Source organism: Giraffa tippelskirchi, chromosome X (assembly GCF_054371585.1).
Source record: "Giraffa tippelskirchi isolate mGirTip1 chromosome X, T2T-mGirTip1v1.2.pri, whole genome shotgun sequence".
Classification (NCBI taxonomy): Eukaryota; Metazoa; Chordata; class Mammalia; order Artiodactyla; family Giraffidae; genus Giraffa; species Giraffa tippelskirchi.
Genome location: NC_137289.1, coordinates 17,709,291 through 17,721,181, shown reverse-complemented (window position 1 = coordinate 17,721,181; position 11,891 = coordinate 17,709,291). Strand labels below are relative to the sequence as shown.

The following is an 11,891-nucleotide window of genomic DNA, read 5'->3' as shown; positions in this document are numbered from 1 at the left end:
GAGCATAAGATTGCAGTAAGACTTTACATGTATAATGAAAAGTAAAGTATCCATTGAATTTAGTAAAAGCATCACACTGGAAAAAATACAGTTGTTAAAATTAAATCTTACATTTTTCTGGGGACAAGAGAAGCAGAAGAAAATGAGATTAAAAGTAAAACATACAAACAAACAAACAAAACAACAAAAAAAACCACTACCAAAAACAGGGTGAGACAATCATTTATTTATTGGACAGGGCAAGATCATTTAAAGAGAGGAAACATATCCAAAAGAATGTGTTTAGCTTGGTGTTACAGGCATCGATGCTCACAACAAACAACACTACTCGATACATCATGGAAACAGGCCACATACAACTGGGGGATGCTGTCATGCCACTCAAAAATAAGCCACAATGCTTAGGAAACAATCATTAGGGAGTTACAGAGCTTCACAGCCTCCAATTTGCTGACCCGCATTTTCTGCAGCTGGGCCACTAGGCCATAGCATTCGGCTGCTTCCCTGCTTAAGTGAGCCTTCCTATATTCTAGAGATCCTTCAACAGTACACACTTCTGAATGTCACTGAAATCATAGTCAGCTGCAGGCTTAATTTGCTCACATCACTACATTTTTGGCTACCTTAGTACTGCCTCATAGCATTACAAAAAACTTCTAAACTTAATCCATTTAGCACTGTTATGATGCATCCAAATCATCCCAATCCTATGGTACATACTTTAAAAAGACAGCATAAATTCACTGGAGGAAATTAAAAACTTGGGAAGGTCACGTGACCAGAGGTATACAAGCTCCTAGCAAAATTAAGCATGACTGAAGTCTGCTATGTCAATTACTTGCCACATTATTTGGCATCATTTTTAGCAAGACTTTCCTGAGCAGGCAAAGATTTCAATATCCATTCTAGAGACTAGACAAACAATTATATTAACATATCATGAATGCTTGGTTCTGACAAAAAAAACCTATTCAGCATCCGATTGACTGAGAAACCTGTTAGGAATCTGACCTTCCTACTGATTCCTACCAACCACCTCCTTTCAGAGAATTGATAGTTCTTAACATGAGAAGTTCTCACTCCACATAAAACTAAACGATACTTGGGAAGCCAGCCACTAAAGATCAGATACTATGGGAATCCAATCATATTAAATGACCAGAAGAGACAAACCTATACACAGAAAGATTAGTTGCTCAGGGTTGGGAGGCATTGGGAGGAAAGGACAGGTGACTACTAAAGGGTACAGGGTTTCTTTCTGGGGTGACAGCAACATTCTCAAATTGACTGTGATCATGGTTGCACGACTTTGTGAATGTATTATAAAACCGCTGAATCGTACCCTTTAGATGGGTGAATAGTAAGGTATGTGATTTATATCTTAATAAATTTACTATAAAAACATACTAGGAAAAGAAGACAGGCCTCAAAAGAGAAGAAAACAAGAGGCTCTTGCAAATCAAGTCATACCCGAGGAAACGGTAGACAGGCATGATGGAAGGAGCTTGTTTCTCGTACACTACTTTGATTTACATGACCACTTTAACTCCTGACTTCACATTTTAAACTCATTTCTAAATTATTTTAGATTTCTAACTTTGTTCTCCTTAGAGAGCAGAGTCAGTGTTCCATAGATAGATTGGGTTAGCAAAACAAAACAATGATTAAAACCCCAGTGACAAAATAATCTTGTACTTTGGGCTGTGTGTTACCAGGCAGAAGAGCTGAGGTTCACTACTAGCAGAAAAAAAGCCATCAAGGATAAGGGCATCTTATGATTCTTGCCTAAAGCACATTTCCTTTTTAAATTTAAATTCCCTTTACACCTATACAATTCAACAAAAGCAACGTTCTCTACCGAGAAATGTTAAGCTTCCAGCAGATCAAAGAGCTAGCCCAATTTCCCTAAAATTGCTATTTCTAAAAAAATTCTAGTCTGTACCCTCATCCTCACCTTCAGCAACATACAATGAAGATGGAAAACTCTAAGTCTGCTACAAATTGGAAGCTATGACCTTAATTTTTAAATTAAAAGATATTTGTTCCAAATATTTAGAACATATTTGGCCCAATTCCATTGAAATCTACCTTTAATAAAGGTTTCCTTTATTCTTACTAATTCATTAGTTTAGTATGCAATAAAATAACAGAGGCTTTGAATAAGTTAAACTGTCTAGTAACAACTAATCAGTTTTCTTCAATGATTACTATTCTTCTTTTTGGTCTATCTTCAACTATTCTTACACTACATAATCAATTAGGGATATCTCTTTACAGATAGATGAAGAGAACACAGGTAGCTTGACGTAAGTTGAGTTTGTTAAATCTATTTGTTATGACAGGGGATTTCTGACACAAAAATTGCTCACTGCACACAGAACCCCAGAGAAGTGATGAAACAAGACAGTTGATGTTAGGAGGTATATGGGAGCGGGGTAGGGTGAGAAGTCATGGATAAATTAAAAACTGGCAAGTATCTGCTGAAGCAGAGCCACTTTTTAGGGGGCAGAAGAAAAACTGATAAGTCACCATTTGGTCTCTTTAGAGAAGTCCATTTGTTGTTAAGAACTTAAGACCATTTACTACCATTCATGCTGCAAAATGCAGTAGTCACACTATTTCCAAAAGGATCCTAAAAACTGTAGTGCAAAAGAAATCTAATAAATAATTACAAAACCATCAACAACATTTTTCAAAGAAATGTGCTCAAAACAGTGACTTTTACAAAAAATATGAGTTTGTTTTAAATGAAAAAAGAATTCCATGGAAGATCAAAGACTCATTTCACAGATAACTTATATTGCATTAATGACTTAACAGTGTACAAATAAGGGTTGTAGACTTTTTTAATTAGGTCTGAGAGATCAATATAAATACTGATGGGGGAGTGTTTTGTACCCCAAACTCCAATATTCCAGCTCTGTGTCCTGTCCTGTTATTATAATTTGTAAAAATCTTAACGACGCAGTGATTCAAGTTTTCGTAACTTCAATGATGTGTTAGAGGACAATGCATCTTGGTTTGAAGAATTTGTTGTATCCGAAGGCCGGAACAGTACTCGACCACGATGATTAAATACATAAAATGATGGGTGATTCCTTAGTGTGTCAAATGTCCTTAAAAAAAGAAAAGCATCAATTTTAGATAAACCTTGGTAAAAGCCTATTTGAAAATAAGCAGGCTTCTAATAAATTATGAATTTGCTATGGGTTATATTTTTAACTAAGTTTAAATCCATAAAATTAGACTATAATTGGTAATCATACTGTATCTCACTTTTTTCCGCTACAAGGAAAATAAGAAACCTGGAAAAGCAACATAAAACCCTTGAAATGTTTTAATTCAGGCATTCCTTCCAGGATATCTATGAAAACAAATAATCACTCAACTTTAATCACCTCTGTGAATCTACCACTAGCCCATGCCAAATAGTCCTTAAAAAAAAAAACAGTACACAGATTGTACCTTTGATTATTCTCACTTGATCTGTCTTCCAAGAATCAAGTACAATGAAAGATTCCTTTTGGCCCTTTTGTACCCGCTGTTGTCCAAACCTGTATATTTTGCTGCCATGTACTAAATTCATGTATTTTGCTACCACCTACTTAATGCCATTCTGTTTTACTTCTTTCTTTCTTGGCCCCTCACCTATGATTCCTGGTAGACTCTTTGTAAGAACAGTAGCAGGTGGTGATACTGGAGTATCCTTTTCTTCTTTCCAGTGAGATATATGTAGTGTAAAAAAAGTTCACAAACACTGAAGTGTACAGGTTTTGGTGTTGATTTATTTTTAAATATTAATTTCCTGGAAGGAAAGAGAACTCTTCTTTTGATAAAAACTCAAATCTCAAAGTCAGCCAACCTAAAAATCCAAGCATACCCCCACATAAAAGGGAAGCCTGACATGTGACTATGTGAAATGTAAATGTAAAAGTAAAAGTAAAAAGGGAGTGAATTTCCTGTAATACATAAATGTGTACTGTGAATTCTTCTAAGGTCATACCGTGTTAAAATTTCTAGGATCAAGAAGGTGGGTAAAGTCCAGATATTGAATTGAACAAAGCTAAAGGATGACTCTATGAAAGTAAGCAATACAGAAAAGTAAAGCAAGCAAAGCTCATGAAAATAGCTTAGAAGTAGTATAGGAGGAAAAAAGAAAGCAGAATAACAAATATACTTTAGTCCGAGGATAGAAAAGGGCCTGGGAGCAGAGTTTATGTCACAGACTAGGTTCAAGGGGTAGAGGAAACAAAAAACCCCTTAATCTTCCAAAGACTAAGCTGGGACAAGAGGATAAAAAGCGGAAAAAGGGAGGGAGGGAGGGCAAGGGAAGGAAAAGAGAAGGAGACAGGGAAGCAAAGTAGGGAAGGGGTGGGGGGAAGAGGAAAGGGAAGAAGGGGAAGAAAGAAGGAAAACATTCCTGAGGGAATATCTTCCTTATATATCTATTTTCATCCATCTATCCAACCAACAAACAAGTAATTTTAAGCAACCATAATATAACATCTTATTCTAATGTCAACAGTCTGCCATTCAACTTCCATTCTTCCCGTCAAATCAAACACTGACTCAATTTTTTTACCTCACTACTCATACAAACTGAATAATCAAAGTGTAAAAACAAAACCAACTTTTACGTACCAGAAAACATAATTTTCAACTATGTAAATGAAGCAAAACCCCCATGAAATTAAATGTCTATGAAAAGGAAAAGACTTACTTATTTTTCAGTTCTGAAGTGGCATCCATGTCTTTAAACTCCCCTGCAATATGAACTATACCGTAACAGGTAACTGCAAAGGCCAGAAGTGTCTGAAGAACTATCTGTGAGTATAAAGATTGAGATTACTCAACAACAAACAAATATTATGAAAATCTACAATTTTCTCTCCGTTTCTAGCCTCTATCAGGTATTTCTCCCAGATGCTATCAAGGAGTTAATTCTCACTTTAAATGATTTGGACTCAAACACAATAGTATCTTCTATAAGTTCTGGGTTTTGCTCAAATAGCAAAACAGGTACTGAGCCATTCAGAACTCAGTTATCAACTATGATCAACTTCTAAGAGCAACTATAAATGTTTTAATGTATTAGTGTTAAATATCATAGAGTATTTAAAAAAAAAAAAAACACCCCTTACCCACTACCCAGCTTAAAAAAGAGAACATTACCAGTCTCTTTCAAGGCCCAGGTATCCCTCTCCGATTACATCCCTCACCCTCCCTGCCAGTTAACTACTGGCCCCAATCATGTATTAATCAGTTCCTTGCCTTTACTTATTTTACCAGCTCTATGTGTACGTCTAAAACATACATTGCTTACTTTTTCCCATTTGAGCTTTTTTTTCTTTTGGTGAGATTCCTCCCTATTGTGGTATATCGTTATTATAGTCCATTCATTTTCACTGTATTTCATTACATGAAATTCCCACAATTTATCCATTCCACTGTTGGTTGCTATGCGGGCAATTTCCTGTCTGTAACTTTTACAAAGTCAGGATGGATATCTTTGTGTATGTCTCCTAACACAAGGGAATGCAATCACTGGCGTGAGAGTATACACAAATTCAACTTTATTAGGTAATACCAAACTGCTTTCCAAAGAGGTTGTGCAAGCATGTAAGCAAAAATTTGCAGTGTTTGATATTAACCAACATGGGATTACAGGCATATTTTATTTTCCTGATTGTAATTATCTGTATTTTTCAAATTTTCCCATTTGTAAACAGAAGAAAGTTATTTTAAACAGATATAAATGAGTGCATATACGCATGCGCATGTGTATGTATGTGTGTACGCATCTACCTCAAAAACAAAGGCAACAGAATAATGAGTTAATAGTCACATTTACCATATCTTGAATTACAGACAATTAAAGTCAAAATTTGCCACAAGCTATTACTCTAATTTTCTAAATCAAAATCTAATGTCATATGTTATGCTGGTTTACATCCCCATCATCAGTGTACCAGTACGACCCATTTCATACAATGCAGTCATAGGCATCATTAACAAGGATGTGGTTACTCTGAGCTGTCATGAAAATATGTCAAGATAAATCAATAAAAAAGCTAGTTATAAAAGTACACACATATAAACACAGTAACTTTTTTAAAAGAAAAATTCTGTGTGTTTTGGTTACATAAAACTATATACACACAAACAAAGATAATGTTGTTTATGCATAGAAGAAAAGTAAACTACTGATATACTCCAAACTGTTGGGAACAGAAGCAGAATTGTGAGCAATGGGGTCAGTATTTTAATTATATGGGGTCAATTTTACTTTTGACACTTACCGTTTGAGTCTACAAAGAACTTACTACTTTCATACTTTAAAAATCCAAGAAAGATAAAAAAGGGGGGGAGGATTCCCTGGCAGTATAGTGGTTAGGACTTTGCACTTCCACTGCAGAAGGCATGGGTTTGATCCCTGGTCAGGGAACTAAGATCCTCACAAGCCACAAGGCACTCCCCCCTACCCAAAAAAATCCAGTAAAGATAAAAATCGTGAGTGAAGTTCACATATTATTGCAGCTGTAAAAAAAGAAGCACTTTCTATTTTGTTTACTCTTTACCACCTCTGTGTATGCCCCTAAACAATGTTTGTTAGTTTTAAACTTTATGTATAAAAGAAACTTTTCTAATAAAAATAAGATTTTTAAAAAGGGGAGGGACTTCCCTGGCGATCCAGTGGTTAAGACTCCGTGCTTCCACTGCAGGGGACACAGGTTCAATTCCTGGTCAGGGAACTAAGATTCTGCATGCTTCGAGGTGCAGCCAAAAAAGATAAAGTCAAATAATCAACTTGTTAAGTTCATCTCAGACTATGGACACAGCAACTTCTAGAAAGACTATTTAAACTAAGTTCTAGGGACTTCCCTTGTGGTCCAGTGTTTAGCACTCCACAATTCCATTGCAGGGGCCCGGTTTCATCCACGGTTGGGAAACTAAGATCCCACAGGCTGTGCGGCTCAGTCAAAAAAATAAATAAACTAAGTTCTAGAAACCAAACAGAAATATTTTGTTTCCAAATCTTTGGGCTTTATAATGAGTGACAAAAAGTATATAACAGATGTTATTTCATGTCTGGAAAATTAAGAGAATAAAAAATAAAAAATTTTTAAAAATACATTTTAAGCTATGTGGCTAATTTTTAAACTGTATATAAATATATATTTTTATTGAAGTATAGTTGATTTACAATGTTGTGTTAGTTTCAAGTATACAACAAAGTGATTTGGTTATATATATTTTAATGGAATATAAATGACCAACTTACATCTATTGGCAGGGATTCATCTTCCTTTTCTGTTAATCGCATATAAGAACGATCTATAAACCAGAAGCACACCATTAAGGAAACTGTAGCCCATTTTTCTTAAAATGCAAGCAAATCAATACACCAAAGAAGCAACTGACATATGCTACAAGAAACAATGCTAATCCTGGATTCCTCAAAAACCTCTATCTTCTAAGGCAGTCTGTCTGATCTTGAACTATTTTATTCCCATCATGACCTGCTTTCTCATCTTATAAAACAGAAGAGTGAAAAGTGAGCAAACATAAGGAAGAAATACCTAAACAACTTTTCTTTCATTATTACAGGAAAACTAGAATTCTCTTAAATTCTTTCACTAACTGATCAAAGAAATAACAATTATTTAAAAATTAAGTCTACAGAAAAATTTCAACTCTAAAATAGCACCACCATTACATAATATGGACAAAGTAATACTGCTATGGAAATGTTTTTCTCAAGAGAATATGCTGGGGCAGCGTTGGAATAGGAGTAATTCCTGTACGTCAATTTCTGCTTCTATGATTTAATTATAATTCTGCTACTGCCTTAGCCTCAGGAGGCAGCAGGGTATGAAGGAAAAGGATCAAGGTTTGGAAGTTGAAAAGCCTGGATCATAATACCAGCTCTTCAGTTGATCATAATCTCATTCAATGTGAAAGACACTCTCGTGGACTGTAACATGTATCTCAATCTCAGAGTGTTAAAATGTAGGAGGGGGAGGGGGAATGTGCCTGAGAATACAGTATCTTTTCACTGCCTAGGTTTCTGCACCAGTAAAATGAGAATAAGATGAGAATCAAAGGAGATACAGGATAGGTGCTCTGCCAAAACAAAGTTCATCACAGCAGAGATGAGCATGCCACAGCACCATAGGGTGCTACCTGCTGCCACTATCTGACAAGACACAATTAGCCTCAATGTTAATACTGGTCTCTTTCCAACATGAGCATTGTAAAGAAGTCCTGCTGCAGTGATAAATGCCACAAGGCATTCCCATCTCACATAAAAACACAAAATCCTAATTCTAGAGGAACCTTGCAGTCTCTACTTATGTGCTGTGCTCACTCGCTCAGTTGTCTTAAGACTCTTTGCGACCCCATGGACTACAGCCCGCCAGGCTCCTCTGTCCTTAGGGATTCTCCAGGCAAGAATACTGGAGTGGGTTGCCATGCCCCCATCCAGGGGACCTTCCCAACCCAGGGATCGAAGCCAGGTCTCCTGCATTGCAGGTGGATTCTTTACCAACTGAGCCCCCAAGGGGGCCCTCTACTTAATATAACATGCTTAAAAACTCAAATTGTGAGTGCGCATGCACTCACTGACTCTTAAAAGAGAATGTGTTTAGAGACATTTCTGAAGTTTTATCTCACAAGTTTCATCATAAGGACAGGTGTAAAACAAAAATTAAACCAATGCCAAAGTAGGTTTTGGCTAACTTCCTACTGTCCAATTCCCAGCGACCTTTCTTTGCTTGAAGTCTAATCTGACTCTAACCCTACCTTAGTAGGACATTTTCTCATCTGTGAAACGAAAGGACTGGACTTCTGTCATCTGTCTCCTTGCTCTAGGACTGTAATATTTTACAGCTGAAGTCTATAGTAGAAAATGACACAGTACCACTGTATCCTAATCTCCTCTAGGGCAGCACTTCTCAAATGAATGTGCATACAATCACCTGGGGATCTTATTAAAATGCAGATTCGGATTCCACAGATCTGAGGTGGGGTCTGAGTTCCTGCATTTCTGACAAGGTCCCAGATGATTTCCAAGATGTTGGTCTATTGACCACACTTGATCAGCAAGGCTCTAGGTACCTCTTAACCCCTTCCCTCACCCCCAAAAAACAACTGCTCCCATCTCCATGTATCTTTACTTTTAGCATCTATATCACTTTATGGTGACTGCTGCTTGAATCACTTGTTTCTCCATTTGACTCTGAACTCCCTCGGGACATCACTGCACCTTCTAGCACCTAAGCACATCGCAATTTCAACCAATTACTCAAGACTGAATTTTACCAAGCAATGCAGCACACAGGCTCTAGACTCAAATTGCTTGTATTTGAAGCCCAGCTTCCCATTTATCATCTTTGTAATTTTGTGCAAGTTTCCTAGCAGTGTGGCTCAATTTCTTCATCTTTCAAAGGTGATAATAACAATAATATCTAGTGCACAGGGATTTTGGAAGGATTGAATTACACAATACACACAAAGTGCTTAGTTCAGTGCCTGGCACGTGGTAAGCTAATATTAGTGTTATCATTAAAGACTGGAGTTTTGCAGAAACTGTCACAGAGAATGGAGCCTGGGAAAACATGAGGACTAAATGTAATGTGATATCCTGGATTGATTCTTGGAATGAAAAGAAGAAATTAATGAGAAAACTGGTGAAATCCAAATAAAAGTGAGACTGTACTTAATAAGTAATATACCAATGTCAGTTTCCTAGTTGTGATATCATACCATAGTAATGTAAGATGTTACCAATGAGGGAAACTGGGTGAGGAGAATACAGTAACTCTTCGCACTACTTTCGTAACTTTTCTGTAAATCTAAAATTTCAAAATATATTTTTAAAAAATTAAAGTTGAATCTCTGTCAAGACAAATATTGTCATAATACATGTATCTAAAAAAGTAATTTTAATAATTGGATCATTTTAATTACCGTATACATAATACATAGAACGAAAGGTTTTATCTTGAAAACTGGAACTTTGAAGGAATTCACATTTCCTTTTCCACTTTATTCCTGAAGCTGGAAAGTAATCTAGCAAATAAAGGAAAAAAGTTCAACTCTGAATTTCCTCCCTTCGTTCAACAAATTTATTGAGTAACTACTGTAGGTAACATTATGCTGGGCACTGAGATTACAGCAATGAACAAAATATACATCGTCCCTGCCCTCATGGGCTCTATAGGTTACAAAAGAGATCAGCAAACGTTTCCTGTAAAGGGCCAGATAATAAATATTTTAGCCTTTGCAGGCTTTACTATCTCCGTTGCAACTATTCAACTTTGCTCTTAGAAAGCAGCCAGAAAATACCTAAACGGGCATGACTGAGTGCCAATAAAACTTCACCAATGGACACTGAAACTTGGATTTTATATAACTGTCATGGATTATAAAATGATATTCTTCTGCTTTCCCCCCCGAACAAATTAAAACTAAAAACATTCTTAGCTCACTGAAAAAACAAGAGGAAGGCTGCATTTGGCCCACATGCTAGAGTTTGCTAACCCTTGGTCTAGGAGAGAAGGAAGACCTCAAAACATACTCTAAAGTTTCTTCTTGACAATACAATTGTATGCATATGATAAAGTACTTTTACTTTGCTTTTTTCTTAAACTTCCCAATCACTCTTTGACATAGAAAGGGCAAGAATTAAAATCCACTTCAATAAAGCATCAGAGAAGGGATATGATATGCCCAAGGTCACAGATTTAGCGGTAAAGCAAGTTTTTAAGAACCAGCCCTCCAGTCTCCCAGCCCGGTGCTCTTTGCCCCATGTCACAGTGCCTCCCAGAGGCAAGTGGTCACCTAACTTCTCAGTCCTCCTGGAAAACCCAGGAGTGCCCAAGACGCTGTCCACCTAGTTGTCATGGGACCATGAGCATCCGAGGTCCTCAATCTGACACTGCCAGCCCCACGATGGATCTGACAACACTTGTTCCCAGATTCCCGGAAAGGCTCCCTTTCTGCCCACCCCGCAGCCCACGGATCCCCTCTCCTCAACATCCCCTTCCAACCCTGCTGTAATCCCAGTTGCCCCACTCGCCTCAAACTCAGACTCCAAGCCTCCCACCGGGGAGCCCCGCACCGCTTCTCACAGTCACCCCAAACTCTAAGGTCTCAAATGACCGTTCCTGGGCCACTCGGTCCGACACTCTTTCTTGGGTGCGCCCACACGCCGCCCGCAGAGTCCCGTTTGGGAGCTGTCCCCGTCCCCCAGGCACTTACGCTGCGCAGCGGAAAAAGCCGCGTGGGCTAGGGCAAAGAGGCCAATGCCCACCAGCCCCTTCCATAGCGACGGCGCCATGACTCCGAAAGAGCAGCCCAACAAAAGAAGCGAAGGGCGGCGGAGCCGTTCCTTCCTCCACCGGCGGTTGTCCGCGCAGCGCAGAGAGATGACGTCACTGAACCCCTGGGCGCGAAGCGTCTCAGAGGTGGAAAAACAGAAGAGCCATGAGAAAGCGGAAACGGGAATGCTGGGAAGAAGGGGGAAAAGACAAGGAAAAAGGTCCGGGAGTGCCGAAGAGCCGGGCCTGCGACGCGCTGCCGCTCTGGGAGAGGAGGAGCTGCGTGGAGAGCGTAGAAGAAGCGCAGGCGGATCAATGGGGAAGTGGAGACGAAGGTGCCAGCAAATGAGCGCGGGCCGCGGGGCAGGGGGCGTGGCCTTCGGAGAGGCGGGGGGCGGGGCCTATGGAGCGTTCCGGGTAGGTCAGAGGCACAGTGGGCTCTGCAAGAGGTAGTTAGGGGCGGTCAGTGCCGGATCCCTATGCCTTGGCCGGGGGTTTTTGTTTGTTTTGCTTTTCCCTCAAGCTGTGCTCTTTGTTCTCTGTCGACCTTCCCTGTACTTCAGCTTACTG

At 38.7% G+C, this 11,891-nt stretch overlaps 1 protein-coding gene across 2 annotated transcripts; it reads right to left on the bottom strand.

Annotated features, from left to right (window-relative positions):
• Positions 1–206: 206 nt before the first annotated feature.
• Positions 207–11,594, bottom strand: MMGT1 (membrane magnesium transporter 1). 2 transcript variants are annotated; one of them, XM_081565002.1, is made up of 5 exons: positions 11,263–11,594; positions 9,970–10,071; positions 7,283–7,335; positions 4,721–4,824; positions 207–3,116 (listed from the first exon to the last, which is right to left on the bottom strand). In XM_081565002.1, exons 1-5 carry the CDS (start codon positions 11,339–11,341, stop codon positions 2,957–2,959), a joined length of 498 nt encoding a protein of 165 aa, XP_081421128.1. In that variant the 5' UTR covers positions 11,342–11,594; the 3' UTR covers positions 207–2,956. The 2 variants fall into 2 exon arrangements, with proteins under 2 accessions (XP_081421128.1, XP_081421129.1); XM_081565003.1 differs by lacking the exon at positions 9,970–10,071.
• Positions 11,595–11,891: the final 297 nt, after the last annotated feature.

Bases quoted from the DNA above. Each gene is read 5' to 3' on its own strand.
- MMGT1 (XM_081565002.1), bottom strand. From the start codon at position 11,341: ATGGCGCCGTCGCTATGGAAGGGGCTGGTGGGCATTGGCCTCTTTGCC. The intron at 10,072-11,262 runs GTAAGTGCCTGG...TTTATTTGCTAG, and splicing joins GGCTTTTTCCGCTGCGCAGC to ATTACTTTCCAGCTTCAGGA. The intron at 7,336-9,969 runs GTAATTAAAATG...TCTGGTTTATAG, and splicing joins TTCTATGTATTATGTATACG to ATCGTTCTTATATGCGATTA.